This window comes from Doryrhamphus excisus, chromosome 8 (genome assembly GCF_030265055.1).
Source record: "Doryrhamphus excisus isolate RoL2022-K1 chromosome 8, RoL_Dexc_1.0, whole genome shotgun sequence".
NCBI classification, from domain to species: domain Eukaryota; kingdom Metazoa; phylum Chordata; class Actinopteri; order Syngnathiformes; family Syngnathidae; genus Doryrhamphus; species Doryrhamphus excisus.
The window spans coordinates 9,562,131-9,582,289 of NC_080473.1; the positions used below are offsets into that span (position 1 = coordinate 9,562,131).

At 40.4% G+C, this 20,159-nt stretch overlaps 1 protein-coding gene across 7 annotated transcripts in view; it reads right to left on the minus strand.

Annotated features, from left to right (window-relative positions):
• dph1 (diphthamide biosynthesis 1) overlaps positions 1-20,159 on the minus strand; it is a 294,949-nt gene that overhangs the window by 44,681 nt on the left and 230,109 nt on the right. For 4 of the 7 annotated variants that reach the window (XM_058080439.1, XM_058080440.1, XM_058080438.1 and 1 more), the window contains one exon: positions 18,164-18,227. The exons of the other annotated variants lie outside the window; for them this stretch is intronic. In XM_058080439.1, the coding sequence (XP_057936422.1) occupies positions 18,164-18,227 (64 nt within the window). The remainder of the gene's footprint in view (positions 1-18,163; positions 18,228-20,159) is intronic. 7 annotated transcript variants of the gene reach the window in all.

A 20,159-nucleotide genomic window follows, 5' to 3' on the forward strand; every position in this document is an offset into this window, starting at 1 on the left:
GCAAAGAGGATTGTGAGCACACAGGAACCACCATCATTTTCCCTTTAAATCCGTTTAATATTAGGTATTGGTAGGGAAACATTATATACAGTATACTGTATATACAGTATTACCCCCTCGGCTGTGTTCATGTAACCGTACATGACATTTGTGGCAAACCCTATGGGTTGTGCTCTGGAAGACCTGCGACAACACAATGAATCCAGATATCCTCAACGTTTTACAATCATTAGAGAACAAGTTGCTAAGTCCTGCTGCTGCCCCTGCAAAGATGTTTTGCTTGATGGCGGCCATATTCAACTAATGTTGTGTACATCTAGAGAACTAAATTTGAAACACTTATATGCTAGGACTACGTTAAAAAGCCATAGCATTTCAGTATGTGGAATCAAACTATGGAATGGATTGAGTAAGGAACTCAAACAACGCACAACGATGAGCCAATTCAAGAAACAATACAAGCAGTTGATGTTTGCTAAATACAAGGATGAAGAGTCTTGAACCAGTCATGATGTGCTATATACAGTGAAGAAAATAAGTATTTGAACACCCTGCTATTTTGCTATTTCTCCCACTTAGAAATCATGGAGGGGTCTGAAATTTTCATCGTAGGTGCATGTCCACTGTGAGAGAGATAAACTAAAAAGAAAAATCCAGAAATCACAATGCATGATTTTTTAACAATTTATTTGTGTGATACAGCTGCAAATAAGTATTTGAACACCTGAGAAAATGAATGTTAATATTTGGTACAGTAGCCTTTGTTTGCTATTACAGAGGTCAAACGTTTCCTGTAGTTTTTCACCAGGTTTGCACACACTGCAGGAGGGATCTTGGCCCACTCCTCCACACAGATCTTCTCTAGATCAGTCAGGTTTCTGGGCTGTCGCTGAGAAACACGGAGTTTGAGCTCCCTCCAAAGATTTTCGATTGGGTTCAGGTCTGGAGACTGGCTGGGCCATGCTAGAACCTTGATATGCTTCTTACGGAGCCACTCCTTGGTTTTCCTGGCTGTGTGCTTCGGGTCGTTGTCGTGTTGGAAGACCCAGCCACGACCCATCTTCAATGCTCTGACAGAGGGAAGGAGGTTGTTCCCCAAAATCTCACAATACACGGCCCCAGTCATCCTCTCTTTAATGCAGTGCACTCGTCCTGTCCCATGTGCAGAAAAACACCCCCAAAGCATGATGCTACCACCCCCATGCTTCACAGTAGGGATGGTGTTCTTCGGATTGTACTCTTCATTCTTCTTCCTCCAAACACGCTTATTGGAATTATGACCAAAAAGTTCTATTTTGGTCTCATCTGACCATAAAACTTTCTCCCATGACTCCTCTGTATCATCCAAATGGTCATATGCAAACTTAAGACGGGCCTTGACATGTGCTGGTTTAAGCAGGGGAACCTTTCGTGCCATGCATGATTTCACATCATGACGTCTTAGTGTATTACCTACAGTAACCTTGGAAACGGTGGTCCCAGCTCTTTTCAGGTCATTGACCAAGTCCTGTCGTGTAGTTCTGGGCTGATTCCTCACCTTTCTTAGAATCATTGAGACCCCACGAGGTGATATCTTGCATGGGGCTCCACTCCGATTGAGATTGACCGTCATGTTTAGCTTCTTCCATTTTCTAATGATAGCTCCAACAGTGGACCTTTTTTCACCAAGCTGCTTGGTAATTGCTCCGTAGCCCTTTCCAGCCTTGTGGAGGTGTACAATTTTGTCTCTGGTGTCTTTGGACAGCTCTTTGGTCTTCGCCATGTTACAAGTTAAAGTCTTACTGATTGTATGGGGTGGACAGGTGTCTTTATGCAGCTAACGACCTCAAACAGGTGCATCTGATTCAGGATGATACATGGAGTGCAGGTGGACTTCTAATGGGCAGACTAACAGGTCTTTCAGGGTCAGAATTCTAGATGATACACAGGTGTTCAAATACTTATTTGCAGCTGTATCACACAAATAAATTGTTAAAAAATCATGCATTGTGATTTCTGGATTTTTCTTTTTAGTTTATCTCTCTCACAGTGGACATGCACCTACGATGAAAATTTCAGACCCCTCCATGATTTCTAAGTGGGAGAAATAGCAAAATAGCAGGGTGTTCAAATACTTATTTTCTTCACTGTATATCACTATATTGACACTTACTATGGTACCCATTATGTCATTGGATGGTCATATCACATCGTACTTTGGTACGTGATTAAAAAAAACATTAGGAAAGCAGGAAGTGAACAAATGTAACAGTTACTGATTGTAAAAGTACCAGATGGAGGGGTAGGATTTAATAAGCTTTGCTTCTTCCTACTCCTTTTGGACATGTGGAACTGTGAACTGATTATGTGATGCATTCAATTGTAATCTGATGCATGTTCAAATGAAATAAAACCATTACCATAACCATCTTGCAGACATGTCCAAGTGCTTCATGTGTGTACTATATGTATGTTGGGGCATGGCGAGTCAACAAAACACTTAAGTTACAGTGGGTGTTCTGCATTGGCTGCCTAAGAAATTCAAGTCGGTCCATCTTTTTGTATCATCTATGTCAGATTGTGTTGATACACAACAGGCACAAAGAATGTATTCAATCGTGTTGCACACAGATAGCGAGTGCACACAGATTGCCGCTGCTGTACGTGCACTCACTCCAGCCCCACTCCCCCCTTAGCGGGACCAAGAGACTGGATGACTGACAGGAGCGTTCACTCTGTTCATTCTGCTATAGATCCAACGCACCCAGGTGTTGTGACAGATGCACAGAATAAAATCTCGTCATCCAGCCTGTTTGCAAGAGTGAGCGAGAGGAAGTAAACTCAACTTTATTTTTAGTTATTCATTGTGCGGTTAATGGATTTATTGATTATCATGACAGGCCTACACATAACTGTAAAACTGAGTCCACAATCAAATCTTCTGGCACGATCTTCAACAATCCCAAAATTTACGATATAATTCAATTTGAGGCTGCATGGCGGTTGAGTGGTTAGCGCGCAGACCTGGGTTCGATCCCACCCTCGGCCATTTCTGTGTGGAGTTTGCAGGTTTCCTCCCACATTCCAAAAACATGCTAGGTTAATTGGCGACTCCAAATTGTCCATAGGTATGAATGTGAGTGTGAATGGTTGTTTGTCTATATGTGCCCTGTGATTGGCTGGCCACCAGTCCAGGGTGTACCCTGCCTCTCACCTGAAGACAGTTGGGATAGGCTCCAGCAACCCCTGCGACCCTTGTGAGGATAAGCTGTAGAAAATTAATGAATGAATTCAATTTGACGCAAAAGTCCTGTTTACATAGATGTGGAAATGGAGCCGTTAAAACCATCATAAACAGCCGTTTATAGCGTTATTGTGCTGCCACACTCTATTGTGATGCTATCACTGTCACGGGAGACATATTGCAATATTGCGAGTTACAGTGTGATTTCCATACTTGGGTGCAATCATGAGTGTGAGAACAGATGTCTGCTTAGGGGATGAACGAGAAAAGAAAAAAAAAAAAAAGGAAAGTTGTGGTACATCTTTTACATGACAGAGAGAATCTTCTTCCGGCTAAAACACTGTAGAAAATTGCTAATAAATTGATATCCTCAACAACGACTACATGAGTACTACTTCTTTCACTTCATGTTATCGTCACCCTGAGAGGGACACCGCCTGTCATACAGAGTGAATATTTGGATATGTAAAATGTGTCTCGCAGCAGTCACTGAACATCTGTCAGGAATGCATGCACGGAGAGAGACATGAGGCAGAGCCAGTGCAGGATGATGCTTAGACAGATGTTTTCAGTAATACCATTGGATTATCCTTTAACTCCCCCCAAAAAACAAGATCATTACCGTCATGTTCTGTGAGTATTTGGCATCTATTTATCGTGGCATTTGTTCAGCAGGCTGAGCCATGGGTCATTATCGTAAAGATTACAGCTTTATCAACACAGGGCCACAAACTGCACATCAAATGCTCTTAAAAGGGTACCAAGCAAAACAAGAAAGTGATAAGGCAACCATTATTACAAGTAAGTGCTATTTTGCTACTATATCTTCACGGTGTGAAACCAAAGATGAACCTGGGAGAGATTTGAATGTAAAACACTGCAGCAACATCAGTGTGACACAATGGTCATTAAAGCAACAAAGACTGAAAAAAAAATGCTCAAGATGGCAGCAGATGTGCACACAGCACCGTGGGGCTCTCGGTTTCCTATCCTTTTATTTATTCCTGCTTGCATTTGTCTTTACTCAAGGCTTTAATTCAGTAAGGAAATGTTGATATGGGAAGCAGTTTGGACATTATGCACCCACACTTGGATTTTATTCCACCAGAGATTCAGCGGACTACCCAAGCACCCCCGCGGCCATAAACAAAAGCAAGACCAGAGGATCGCCCTGTGGGCTCGGTCAACAAGTACAAAGTTGAACAACATCAGAACAGCTGTGTTACCGTTGTGACCAAGACCTGGCTGGATCATCATACCCCAGGCTATTTTAAATTCCATGAATCCCCCCATTTTTCAACTAGAAACAATACTATTCTGGACCAGGTCTACTGCAACATTTCGGTGGCGTACAAGGCTAAGCACCAGATCTGGGCTTTTCCAGACCACTTCTTGCAAGAACTGATTCCAGCATAAAAACATCTGGAAAAAAAGCCCTTTGAGCACATACTGTGGAGTATTCGTGGCACAGTCTTGGGGGGATACACAACATCTGTCCTGTCCCATGACCCCCAAAGTCCATCAAGATGGAATTTTGGATGAAGAGTCTTGAACCAGTCATGATGTGCCATATATATCAGTATATTGACACTTACTATGGTACACATTATGTCATTGTATGGTCATATCACCTTGTACTTCGGTGCGTGATTAAAAAAAAAAAAAAAACTTAAACTATATTAGGAAAGCAGGAAGTGAACAAATGTAACAGTCACTGATTGTAAAAGTACCAGATGGAGGGCTAGGATTTAATAAGCTTTGCTTCTTCCTACTCCTTTTGGACATGTGGAACTGTGAACTGATTATGTGATGCATTCAATTGTAATCTGATGCATTTTATAAAACCATTACCATAAGATTTCCAAAATAAAAAAAAACATGGATGGATAGTGCAATATGCTTTGCTCAAAGCCTGAGATGCTGCCTTTACAGGTCAGGCTACAGGCTAGCTTAGAACCGGGCTCAGAAGTAAATCAAGAAGTCAGCTGACAAGACAAAAGTACACACAAGCGCAAGGAGCACTTTGATGTCACAAAATGGCTTATTGTCTCGTGTCTTTTGCAGCTTTCGGTAAATTGATATCTAATAACGGGGGTCAGGCTTAAAGGGTGAAGGCCGACTGTTGCATAAGAATCGGATTAGAAGACATGAAAACATGGCAGGCTCTTTGCGTTGTAATCCTCAAAATTTTGTTGTTGAATTCTTTTTCTTCTCAAATTCTGGTGAAGCTCAGGTTACGCAACCAAATGACTTTCTCGTAACATTTTAGCATCAGAAAGCTGCTACTTTTTAAAAATACTAAGACTATGACCAGTGCACAGTACACTTCATGAATCCTTGAGTACTGAACAACACAAACAGTGGAACCTCTGTAGTCCACTTAGAGACCATTAAGCCATTTTGTACAGATTCCAAAATAATTTGTGAAATAGACTTTTACCATTTTAATAGTTATTTCCTGTACAGACAACTGGATATTTTTATCATTTGTCACTTGTACACCCTCATGGGTCTATGATAGACTTAAGAGGTTCAGCCACTCAAATCGTGGTAAAAACAGCTAGCAAAATACTGTAAAAAAAGAAAATCATGCATTAAACATCTTTGCTTTTCTGCTTTGACAACATCTTTTTTATCAAAGACGTTGCTTCACTGCTTATTACGTCATGCTGCATACAAAGTAACCTAATGATTACATATGAAAACCCCGTTCAGGCTGCAATCGATGAGGCTACATCCATCTAATTTGTCCTTCATTCATCCCAAAGCATCCCGGCATCATCTGTCAATCTGCTATATCAGCGGCTGCCTCTTCATTTTCGTTTCTTATTCTCCGTGTCAACATTTCCCCGTGTTGCTGTCTATCATTACAACTACAGTATCATTAAATGTTTGCAGGGAGCCACTTTCCTTTATCTATCAGTGGTGTATAGTCCGGGCCCAGCAAGGTTCTGTTGGCCTAGCCATTACCAGGGGCACTGACCTACATTTTGCATTTATTTAAATTATGCTTTGAATAATTTTATACAGTGTCAGGCAAAATGATCTGAGACATTTGTATGTTAAATAAAAGGCAAATAAAGTAAAGAAACAATTTCAAAAGTACATATAATGCTATTTTGCTTCATTATGTTATTAAATCAGTTGAAGCGGTGTGAGGTCGGTTGGTTGATTTTGGTTTCAATGCAGATCCAGTAGCTCTGAAGTTGGTAACCCATAACAAGATGGCGTTTCAAGCTGGTACGACATCATGTCTACCAAGATTGAAATGCAAACGGAACGCTGGTGTTTTGAACTTAAATTGCAGTATTTGTTCCACTAAATTATTATAGCATATTCCCAACAGTCTATGATCTTAATTTCATAGCATGTTTCTTTGCCACAGTGCTTCCAGTAGTGTTAAGATTTTTTTTTTGTCCAATCACATATACACTATTAACAATAGAGCAGTTTGTCATTTATTTGTTTATTTATTTTTTAGCTTCCAGGCCTCCAGAGCAAAGAGGCAGGTCTACAGTCCAGACTGGCTAATTAGAGCAAAACTGTTCAACAAGATAAGTTACGGCCACAATCTACGGTGAGTAGATGTATTTTACTTACTGTAATTTTAAGCCACTACTTCTATCTCACGTGTTGAACCCTGCGGCTTTTTACAGTCATGCAGCTAATTTCTGGTCGTGTTCTGGTCTTGTAAAACCTGGTGTGATTTTGAGCAGTCATTAGTAATGTGCAACACTTTTGGTTTTCCTTTCCGATTAGCTACTATTAGCTACTACTTTCCACTGTTCGTTCATTCAGTCATTCTTTTCTACCGCTTATCCTCATGAGGGTCACGGTTGTGCTGGAGCCTATCCCAGCTGTCTAGTCTTCCTGTTAAACATACATTACCTCAAAATGACTGAAAAATAGATTTTAAAGCCTAAAGATCTGGTGTCAGAGAAATCAATATTTCAGTATCGATCCGCACATCACTACTCATCAGTGGAGCAGTGTCAGTAGGGGTCCACTGTCACGGGCGGGTTTCGGGGAGCTGGACTGCTGCGGGGATGGCGCGGGTGATGCTGGTAACAACAATAAGATAAGGAGACACCGGTGGCAAATGTGCTGAGGGAATTGTTCGGTTTCCGACACTTGAAGAAAACAACTTTTGTGGTGTTGGTTCCCAGAAGGAGGACGAGGACAGTCCTATTACAAACACTGTTCGACACTCTTTGGAAAAAAACTAAACATTTATTTAATTAAAAGTTTTTTTTTTAATCTTTGTGTACCAAATATCACAATGTACAAAATGGCTTAGAAACTGATGTGGACTTATGTAGAAATCGCTTTTTTCTCTGTAAATTTAGCGGGTATATTATATAGTCCGGAAATTATGTTGAAAGGTTTGATAGTTGTCATGTTTATTATGTAAATATTGTTTTGGAACTGCTTCAGATGTTGATGTGGAGCCATTCTACTTATGCTCGTCACATTTGGCTGAGCACCAACTTTACAAGCACCAGTGTACCACAGATCACCGAAATTAGTCACAGAGTTAAAGTTACTGTCAGTAATGTAAGTCAGGTTAATTGGTGATTGTATCTACAGATAAGGGGTCGTGGCTATCTTAGTATTGGGAGTTTTCCTCATTCTAAATGTCTGTGTGGTGCATCAATAACGACTGTTGCTCTACACGGGCAACCGTGGTTCAATACTGATACTTTTGATAGTGGCTCTCATAGTGTCTGACGAAAACAATTCTGGCCGGCTCACTGAATACCTAGGCACCAAATGCACAGCCCGGCACTGATATTTATAGTCTATGCGGCCGTGTTCTCTCCCTTGTTCGCTCAATAGAAAGGGTACAATGGGAATCAATCAATTGCACATCTCAGATTCCAACAGAATATGAATAGTCATGTTTTGTTGTTTCCCTGTGTCCAATTGTGCAGACTGCAGCAATGTGAGCAGAATGACGAAGACGGAAATACATTTTACAGGCTGTTTATATTGTTCTTCATCTATCTAAAATGAGTCCAATTACAAGGACATGTGCCTGGGACCGAGTGAGAGTGATCAAGGCCAGCATGAAATGAATGGCGGTGTAGAAGAGGGGGTAGAAAAAACAGAGGGAAAGCGTGAGCTGTATAACCTTCAGAAGTGAGCGCTACTTATCTGTACATACTGCTGAGAAGAGGGAAAAAGTGTTTATATCATTGCTTCATAAATGAGAATTCAATCTTCTTACCCAGATGCTGTCTTCACTGGTGGAATGAGCAACTGCCGCTTCCACCTGTGTGCACTCATTACTGTTGTCACTTTTCATTTGGAAGCCAACGGGCAGACATTAGGGATAAATAAACACAACCGTTATGCTTTCGTCTGGCCTTGCCCCCCCCCCAAAAAAATGCATTTTTTTTCTTCCATGTGTATCTATATTGGTGGAATTTCCGAGGTGTAACATGCCTAGATATTTTGTATTGTATTGTTTCAGAAGCGACCAGGTTTTTCTGTGTATTTGTACCTGATGTACCTGAAGCCTCAAGCGAAAAGGTAGTTCTCTGTAGGACAAAGGAGTCGCCAATTCATTTAACACCCTCCTGCTGTACCGATAGTTCACTGTAACATTGGTTTCACCAAAAAAAACTAACAAAAATAACAACCCTTGAAGAAATTTCATGATTGAAATATGATATATGATATGGTCAGATTGCATCACATTACAATTGAGTGCATCACATAATCAGTTCACAGTTCCACATGTCCAAAAGGAGTAGGAAGAAGCAAAGCTTATTAAATCCTACCCCTCCATCTGGTACTTTTACAATCAGTAACTGTTACATTTGTACACTTCCTGCTTTCCTAATAAGTTTGTTTTTTGTTTTTTTGTCACATACCGAAGTACGAGGTGATATGACCATCCAATGACATAATGGGTACCATAGTAAGTGTCAATATAGTGATATATATAGCACATCATGACTGGTTCAAGACTCTTCATCCTTGTATTTAGCAAACATCAACTGCTTGTATTGTTTCTTGAATTGGCTCATCGTTGTGCATTGTTTGAGTTCCTTACTCAATCCATTCCATAGTTTGATTCCACATACTGAAATGCTATGGCTTTTTAACGTAGTCCTAGCATATAAGTGTTTCAAATTTAGTTCTTCCCTGAGATCATATTTCTCCTCTCTTGTAGAGAAGTATTGGATGACATTTTTTTGGATGATATGAAATTCTGATTATCCCCATCCTCCATATGTAAGGATTCAAGGGTGAGGATTGGGTTGTTGCGGCAACACGTGTAATAATTTATTTTCAAAAAAGGGTAATGTTTGCTGATTTAATAATTACATTTATGATAATTCCAATAGTAATTCAATTATTTTTGTTGGGAAAGCAACAGGTTATTATAATTACTTTTTGTGGCCCAACACTGCATAACGTAAACATGTGATATTTAATTATCTAACATATTAAGCATGTCTGAAACAAATAACCCGTGACCACTGCCATTATGACGGAACGAGAGAAGCTGATTGCGAACAACTGAAAACACATACAGTATAGTATGCCAGCAAATGAACACCTATATTCTGGCACACGGACATCCAGTCACAGTTGTGATTTGTGGCGACAGCACAGCATAAAAGAGAGTGCTGTAACAACATGAAGGCATTCGTTGCCGGCTCTCTCAAGTCTCCTTCCTAGTGGTAGTCTTGACATTTACCCTGCTCCCAAAGAAATGATTCAACCGGCTGTCCAGAATACAGATGGATCCATTTTGATGGAGAGAGACGACTATGGCGAAGGACCTGAAGATGCCTGGGGGCCGTGTGGGCATTCTGTACCTTGATTTACCAACACATTGCCTCTGACATGCCTGTTACTTTGAGTCATCTAGTGCCCGTGTTGACAGCTATCTAGACTTGTACATGATTGAAAGAGACAAACAAGAACAGGTACAGTATGTCGGTGAACCCGCAGAGACTTCCGCTACATTTTGTTAAGATATACAACCTCTCCAGAGAGCTCAATATATTTTTCATGATAGCACAAATTTTATTCTATTTTTTAAAACCTTCACCAGGTAAGAAATGTTAAATCTGCTTTTTTAGGAAACCAATACAAAATAAGCACAACATTAGAATAACCAAAATGTTGTGTAGTCGGGGGAACTGACCAAAACTTTGACTAATCTTATACAGGGTCAGGCAAAATGATCTGACACATTTGTAGGTTAAATAAAAGCCAAATAAAGTAACAAAAAGTGTTTTTATTTTCAAAAGTACATATAATGCCATTTTGCTTCATTCATTCATTCATTCATTTTCTACCGCTTTTCCTCACAAGGGTCGCGGGGGTGCTGGAGCCTATCCCAGCTGTCTTCAGGCAAGAAGACACTCACATTCATACCTATGGACAATTTGGAGTCACCAATTAACCTAGCATGTTTTTGGAATGTGGGAGGAAACCGGAGTACCCGGAGAAAACCCACGCATGCACAGGCAGAACATGCAAACTCCACACAGAGATGGCCGAGGGTGGAATTGAACCCTGGTCTCCTAGCTGTGAGGTCTGCACGCTAACCACACGACCACCGTGCCACCATTTTGCTTCATTATGTTATTAAATCAGTTCTAGCGGTGCGAGGTACAATACAGATCCAGTAGCTCTGAAGTTGGTAACCCATAACAAGATGGCGTTTCAAGCTGGTACGGCATCATGTCTACCAAGATTGAAATGCAAACGGAACGCTGGTTGTGTTGCAGTTACAGATTTGTTTGTTTTGATAAACGTTTCCACAATGAAAGCTCAACGCTCACCAGTCCAATTCATAGCAGCAACTGAAAAAGAAACGAAAAACAGTGGCATTCTATGTACTTTTTTGTTTCTTTACTTTATTTGCCTTTTATTTAACCTACATATGTGTCAGATCATTTTGCCTGACCATGTATTACCACTAAAAACATGGTCAAAATGCATCATCATTGTGCATGAAGATGTCTTATCACATACTACAGTATTAATTGGCCCTTTACCCTAGAAACCGCCCATGAATGATACGGGAAAAGGCCGAAATGATACTGTGTCAAAGCCCAGGGCAGTGATACTGATAAAATATAGAGTTTAACCATGTCCAGTATCAGCCCCCGTAGCTGTCCACTAAGAGCGCGCTGCTCTGATATCGTGCCCGTGAAACAACCAATCAGAGAACAGCGCACGGGCGTGAACACACAGCGTTTGTTTTGTCACTGTAACTATAAATATTCCTAGTGCTTCTCCAGTCACCAAAAAACCCAAACTTGATTAATGGAACTTTAATTGTCAGACATTGATAAGATAAAACTGTTGATAAAATATTATTGTTGAAATATTTTTGCAATTATTGTGTTTACACTGTTTAGATATAATACATGTAATAAACTGAAAATTTTCTGGAAACAAAATGGTCTTTTGATTAAATAGTACATGATAATAAGCTCATGATTAAATAGTATGTGATAATAAGATCATCACATGGTTTGTCTGGTATCAGGCCCAGTATCATGCCCCTGCGTGCCAGTATCAGCCCTCGACCTTCGACACTTGGGGGCATGATACCTGGCCTGATACCAGACAAACCATGTGATAACTTATATATATCATCCAAGACTTCAGGAGATCTCTACTATATTGTCCATAGCGTTCCCCTTCCCCTTTGTTTTCTTAACAGACACAACAAATTGGCTCCCACTAACAACAGTGAGAAGTTTGTTCAAGAAAGGAATATTATTGGCAGTGGTTTGGGATAACAGACAGTGACTGCATGATGGAAAGTCCAAAAAAGACAAAAGGCAACAGTACAACAAATTACAGCATCTAAATCCGAGTGAGAGACACGGCACACTTAAACGGAGGAACAATACCGTTGTGATCATTTACCCAAGGCACCTTGAATGTTAAGAAAAGGGGGCATGATGGAAAGCAATTACTGAAGCACTAACTTTGCACATCGCTAAAGATATGCTAATTTTATATACAGCTTGTTCACTTGGTGAAAACTGTAGACCCCGAGGCATGTGCTACCCAGCCGCAAGTATTCCGCTGAAGTTGCCTTACCCCAATCTCTACAACGGTTCTTGTGAGAAAATCAGCAGACAGCAGGTTGCGGAGGTCGTTTATTTCTGCAAGGACAGACGTGGTCTGGTCCTACTTGGGTTTGACGGTGCACAATCCCTGTAAGTGGTTTTATTGTTTGTTACAGATAATGAAAAGTGCCATTGTGTTTTTGTCTTCAGATTCAGTGAATAAAAAAATTCCTTTCAATGGTCTCCTTTCAAACAACAAAATAAAGTAAGCTTCTGCTGTATGAGAGTCTGATGAGATAATGAAAAGGTTATTTGATAACCAAATACATAAATGATAACAAAGCTTGCCTTGAGTCAATGCAAGTTGCTTTTAGCCAGTATTTGCCATCATTATGGAGATTTGGTATGACTCCATCAGCTCGGTCTCATTGCATTTTAAATGCTATTTATAATGGAGCTTGGAGATGGTTACAAATTGCAAATGCATGAAATCTTGCTAAAGAGTGAAAGCCAGGGCTGTAGGACATGTCTGTGTGGGCTTAGTTACATGTCTATCTTTAAGGACATTTTTTTTTTTTATTCCTTCCTACCGTCGTTTCTATTTTAAATAAAAAACGTGGGTCTGTTTAGAACCTGATGTTTTTGGTTTTTTTTTTTTACATTTGTGAAAACCCACCAAGTCAGGTAATATTAAAGTGATTAAATTGTAATTTGATTTATGTAACAAATGAGAACTAAGTCCATGATATCAACACAAAGTATGGGCATCATAAGCATCACGTCCAACAAACAAAATAGAGTGTACTACTTGTCTGCAGTATCAACTACTTTTTAGTATAAATACCATGACATCGGCTGTGGGACGTTGAGTTACATCCCTGCAGATCACTGTTAAAAACCACTGGAATAACTCCTCCAAACATCATTCGATTAATTACTTGTCTGCCATTGAAACAGGAATTCAGAACATTCAGAGTGAACGTCTCCAACCTCAATTAATTATCAATTTATGCAACTAAAATGTGGTTGACACACTAGCATTGTCTCATAGATTGTAACATAAAACCATGGTAGGCTCTTAATCTGTCAAGGGAACGTGTACTTGACTCGCAGGCATTTTTTTTTTTTTAAACTAAAAAAAGCAGCGTCCTTCGGGATTGTGTGCTCAGTTTGTCATTTTCTGAAGTGTGGTGCTTGAAGCAAGTCTTTGGACTTGGTTTCAGGCAGCCAATCCTATGTGGCAACCAATGGATTCAACGGTAGAAGAATAGTAAACATTAAATACCATGGCTGGCCTCAGGATTCAGACATGGTGGCAGCGTTAACATTGGCTGTTGGTCTCTTGGCTGTCACACAAGCAGCGGCGGTACATATTGAAGTATTGTATGTTCATAAGGTATCTTTCAAAGAAAGAAGGAGACAGCTGACAACATCAAAAAGCAATAAAACATATGGCATGCTGACAGCACATGAATTATTGCCCGTCTGCCCGGGCTATCAATTTCTTTTATAATGAAAGCTTTTTGTTTACATCTTCGACTGACAATTTCAAGAGCACCAGGCTAACAGAGAAATGAAAATAAACACGTAGAAAATCGGATAAGATCTGCACAGCAATATATCAACTTCTGCTACTTACTTTAGGCATATAAATGACATGATTATTTAAGCTTTAAAGGAGACTTATTATGCAAATGTTTTGGCCCTTGTATTGAGTTGTGGACTCCTACAGAGCAGCTTCACACAATAACCTGCACAGAAAGCTTTCTACAGCTTCTAGAATCTGCACCTATTCCAGCTGTATTTCCTTGGCTTTCCAAAATGGTCTGTTCTAATTTATTTATCCACCCACAGCCCGCCTTCGGGTACTCCCACTACGCTGTGATTGCTCACACTCGGTGCTAACGCGGTGAAATCTTCAAAGTGCTGCAGAACGGGGTAGGGCGGGTATACAGGTCGTATTCGAGAACGCCCATATAAGGAAGTATGGCTCACTGTGACATCACAGGGAGTCTGTATTAGAAAACACTCTCCTAAAACAAGCATTTCGAGCCATCCCAAACTTCTTTCAAGACTTACTTCCAAATGTGCAAACCTCATTATCTGCAACTTTGGCATAGTTAACACAGGAGTCTCAAACACGCGGCCCGCGGGCCAAATGTGGCCCACAGGACACTAGTTTGAGGCCCCCGCCTTGATATGAAAGTTTAATGTTAGTGCAGCCCGCGCAAGTTTGATATGGATGCTGTATGGTATCATGTACCCAGAAAAAAAATATTACGTTTGATTAATGTTCATGTTAAAGGTTAAATAACTGTTAATAGTTATCCTCCCTATCTGTGTGGAAGTGGTAAGTTTTTGGCTTTTTAAGTTTAAAGGAAATAACTTGGAGGTTACCGTTTAGGTCGCTAGCTCTCTAGTTTGCGAGTTAGCATGTGTCTCAAGACCCTGCAGTTGCGCAATATGTTGTAAATAAAAACAGTATAAATGTGACTATAGTCGTGTTTTGTCATGTCTACAGGGCTCTAATAATGCTTTGTTAATTTTAATCTGAAAAAAATAGTGTCTACCCACCAACTATATGTGGTTTCTTAAGTTTTTATTATTTGCTGTTTTATTATTATTATTATTATTATATTTATTTATTTATTACTGATTTAGAAAAAATAAAAAGTAAGATATTTACAGTGGAATGTTTTATCAGAGCTTTTCTTGTAGAAAATCGGAACCAAAGCAAAGTTTATTCATTTTTCTGTTTTTAATAAATGCGTTTTTTTTTGTTTTTTTTTGGAAAACCTGATGCAGCCTAGCCTCGCCCAGACCCTAGCCCCAGTGGCCCCCCGGTAAATTGAGTTTGAGACCTCTGGTTTAACTCAATAATACAACATTCTAACAACATTTACAGGTCAGCCTTCTACAGCAAAACAACTGACATGGTGTGTTGAAAAACATTAACATTGAAATACGGCATTTGGACTACAAATTAAAACTGTAGACTTCTGCATGTCACATCATTTACTGCATAGTATCTGACAAAGATGACTACTCCCATCACATTTTCAGCGACCGTTTTCTTGTAGCACAAATACTTATAGAAGCTGGCTGACTCGCAGAAGCTATTCACTCTGAGGGCAGTTAGCCCTTTATATTTTCATTGGCTGCTATGGACCTCAGCCATAACTAGTCGATGAGAGTGTACTCAAGGTAAAGATGAAGATGATCAGCTCATGAGCCCTAACAAAAACTGTCTGACATCAGACTGTCCTCCTGCTGAGCCCGATACTCAAGGGTTATATCAGTGACTAGCTCCATACATTACCACGAACTGTAGGAGGAAAAAAATGACAGTTGTGGTGGAGAATACTTGTGCTGCAACCAATGATCACCATCCAAGCGTATTATAAGGTAGAACATTGTAACACTCGTTATAAACGAGTATCCGTTATAGATAATGCATTCTTTGCCAGATAAGAGTATGAAACAAGTACATTTCATCATTATCTGTATCGGTGTGTTTAAAATGCTCATTTTGTATTCACTCTTCACGCTCTGCGATTGGCCAGTCGCACACAGAGACCGCCTCTTCCGAGACGGCAGCAGTGGCTCAGCTGTGTTTCACACGGTGCAATTAGGAAGTTGAAAACGGCTCAGCGTTTGTCACAATGCCTCCACTTTATTAGTTTTTCCTTCAGCTCGCATCTATTTTGGTTTGTATCGAAAAAGTTACTTGGGAAAATTGTTTTCCGTAGCATGCATCATTTTCCTCCAGCCATAATGGAGGTAGTATTGTACCAAGACTTCCTATTTAATTGGCAGGCTTTCATCGGTTTTGCTAAAACTCTTACTGCTGTCAAAAAAACAAGCAAAATGCCACACTTAGACCAAAATGCAATATTTAGACAAAATAATAATAACAGTTCAATTCATGAGGGCCACTCTGACCCTGTTTTAATGAGACCACCATTATCACACACCTCAATTTAGTGGGCGGGATGAACAAAGTGGGATCAAGGTTTATCAGCAATTAACATCTTATTTAAATTCGTTCATACCAAATTATACTTTCATTTTCATAATTTGTTAGATCTCAGGGAATGATGACATTGCTAAAAAAAAAAAGGACAAGCAAGATGTATTAGCCTCTTACTTGGAAGAGAGATAAAGGGACTCATCACACTTTACTGACCTTAGATAACCTTCTTAAATTGGCTTGATTATACTCTGTGAAAACACCGAATGAGAGTTTGCAAACCTATTTGTTGTCTGCTATGGTAAAAAGCAGTTTTAATGAAAGGGCACATTTGCTGTCTTAGGGCAAAATCACACAGAGACTGGCTGGTGACCAGTACAGGATGTGCCGCATTTCTCGGCCAAAGTCAGCTGGGAGAGGCTCCAGCTCATCCGTGATCCGAATGGAGGACAAGCGGTATAGAAAATGGATGGATGGATGGATGGTTGTCTCAGTGCAAATGTCTGGTGGCTGATGTAAAATATGGAAGACGGAAGATTAAGTGAGTCATTTGTTTTTGCTGATTGCTTTCATTAGAGCAGTGCTTCTCAAAGAGTGTGGGTGGACCCCCCTTGAGGGTGAACTGTGGAGGGGGGGTGATAGGCAGGGAGTACTTTCAGTGTAACTGCATACCTGCCAATAAGTGCAAATTTATCGTACTCAACATGCAGTTTGACTCTTGAATATGCTTCACAGCTTTGTTGCATTTATCTCGTTTCACTTCCGAGTTCAGTCTGTACATTACAGCAAATAAATAAATCAATTTCTCAATATCATATCAGGGGAGCGGGAAGACATTTGTCCCCTGGAGGGGGCATGACATAAAATAACTAAGAACCACTGCATTGGTGGATGCAGAGTTAATTTAGTAGAATCCATAATGTTTTTGTTTTTTTTCAAACGTTGAAATGTGTGACAGTGACAGCTCTGCGTCAGATACAACAACCCGATCATGAGAACTTCCCTTGTTCGTGATAAGAAAAGCTGGAAGGTGCAGAAACAAGTGATGGAGAGGTATGATAGCAGTGTGATAACGCTGAATTCAGCTAAAAACGACAAGCCCCCGTCCAATATAAATACCGGACCAAGCTTGAATGAAATATTTCATAATTTCTTACCATTTCCTGAAGCTATAAGTGCACTAATGAAGTCAAATAGCTGTTCTTCAAGTTTCCTGTGTGAGGTCAAGTTGATGGAAACACCCACCACCACCACCATTAAAGCCCCCCCATCTAGTCCATCTCATAAACAGGTTAGTATCGACTTAACATCTATAAAAAGGAGCCCACTCTGGGTGTTTAATGGCGGAAGACATTTTCTCGAAGAGGACACTTAGCAGGCAGTTCCCTGGAAGCATCGGCCGACTGAAGACCGCAGGGACGACATGAAAAGGGAAAACCAAGCAGTTTTTGTCCATGGATTCTATCGTGGGCCTCAAGTGAGCGCTTAGCAGTATACGCATGTGCTTCATTTTACCATTTTCTGTTTAGCACAATGTAGGCCAAACCACAGGATAGTGGAAAAGACAAAGTACGTCCGAAGAACATCAATACTCAGTCATCTCTCAATGCAGGGATAAACAACTTTAGGGTGTCCGTGTGATGGAGGGCCCATGTCAACTGAAACTACGTAAATGTAACCAATAATAATAATACTGCTTCTGTTCTTCGACTTTGAGCAGCAGAATATATGATATCAGCGCAGTCCCAAACCCGCACAATAGCACCTCATGTTGTACCAAAACTAGAATTGAGTCCAAGGCAGAGAATCATGATAACGGTCTTGCTTGCCTAATGACTGCGGTTGGAATTAAAAAAAGACGCCAGCTTGATTTCTACGCCTGCTGGCACAAAAGCCATCCAAATACCAGCTGCAACATACCTCTCGATGATGTCTGCGATGGCACAGGCAAACATCTGCAGGCCCTCCGGAAGCTGTAGAGCCACTAGAAAGAGAAGAAAAGTCAAACAATAATGTGTTGGATCCATTACCAGATATGGAGGGGGTTTATAGATGTTGATAGATATTGCTACTTTCAATCTCAAGCACAGTTACAAACGCAATATTTGGATGTTATTCAAATAAAACCGACATACGGACAAAACACCTGTGGGATAATGTAAGTGTGAGATAGCCCAACTATTCACTGTGCACCACTGGTAGGAAATAAGGACATCTAAAATCAATTCATACTCTGATACAATAGTGATGTTGGTTTACTTTACAAGCTCGTGGGCTGTTGCAAATATGGTGCAAACTTCTCTCTACCAGCTGCTATTTTTTGGTCTCATCACATCATGTCTGCTACTAGTTTTATTTATCTGTTTAATCATAACCATTCACATTTTGCTGCCATATCCGTGGGCAGGTTTTAAATTCATTCTCTTGCAAATACAGGCCGCATTGTTGCTGTTTTATTCAGATAACGATCCCCAAAGCAAGTATTAAATATGGATGAATTGACTGATAAACTACTGGGGGCCCTACTGATGGTTTCACATGTTTACAAATGAGGACCCCGTCCGTCCATATCGAAATTAACCACAATTGGAAAAAACACCGTTCTTGGTGTTTTTGACAGACAGTTTTAATAAAGCGGACAAACAAACATGCCTGCCATCAACTGCGTCCAGACAGCACGCTGATGTATGCATACTAATTTAAGGAAGGATTACACAAATGATGACTAGGTGCAAAGTCGGCAGGATTTTTTCCATGTAAATGCAGTGGTCAGTGATGCATGACAGAGCACCTACCTCAAAAAAGGCAGCTGTCACCTTGAGGAAAAGTACTTACTGCAGTTTGTGGTTTGGTAGACATTTTAATGTAACTATTTATGAAGCTCTTAGTGGCAAGATTACAGAGGGAATGGAAGCGACCAACTTCATTTCATTACAGTAGAAGCTGTAAAGATAAATTCAGTATTTCACCTAAATTCTCGATAAAAAAATATGCCACAAACCATGATGCACAATGGCATGCAAGACCTGAAGATGTCTCCTAAGACCATCAAAACAATTACATCTGCATGTTTCTTTGACTGTTGTTTCTTTTGCCACTACACCGTGGAGTAGCAGTGACATCGCAGAGAAAAAGCGATGATCATAAAACTGTAAGGTTTGCCAGGTTGCCATTAGTAATTTGACAGTAATTCATTCATTCATTCATTCATTTTCTACCGCTTTTCCTCACGAGGGTCGCAAGGGGTGCTGGAGCCTATCCCAGCTGTCTTTGGGCGAGAGGCGGGGTACACCCTAGACTGGTCGCCAGCCAATCACAGGGCACATATAGACAAACAACCATTCACACTCACATTCATACATGGACAATTAACCTAGCATGTTTTTGGAATGTGGGAGGAAACCGGAGCAAACTCCACACAGAGATGGCCGAGGGTGGAATTGAACCCTGGTCTCTGTGAGATCTGTGCGCTAACCACTCGTCCACCGTGCCGCTCTTTGACAGTAATAATAAAAGGAAATGTACATCACCAAGTCACAGCACTTAACTTCTTGTTATGTTTGTGTGACCCGTCAGCCGTGCACGTACAAGGGTTGGTGATTGTTTCATTTTTGAACGATTCTGGTTTCTAACAATTCTCAATTCTGATGCTTTCAAAAAGGGGTCATAAAAGTTTGCATGATTTAAATGAGGGTGCAGGATGTATGCCAAAGTGCTCTTATTTGGGAGGCTGGACTGTTGGTATTGACTGTTGGTAGTAGAGACCGAAAATCTTGCCTATCTTGTCTAGCCATAGCTGTAGTACCCGTCCTTTATTTATACTTCCCACAACCGAACTTCCTTCCACGATATCAGCGAGCATCCTGAAGCCCTCTGTTACATTGGCACGAGACAGATGTCATTTATTGTTTGACTT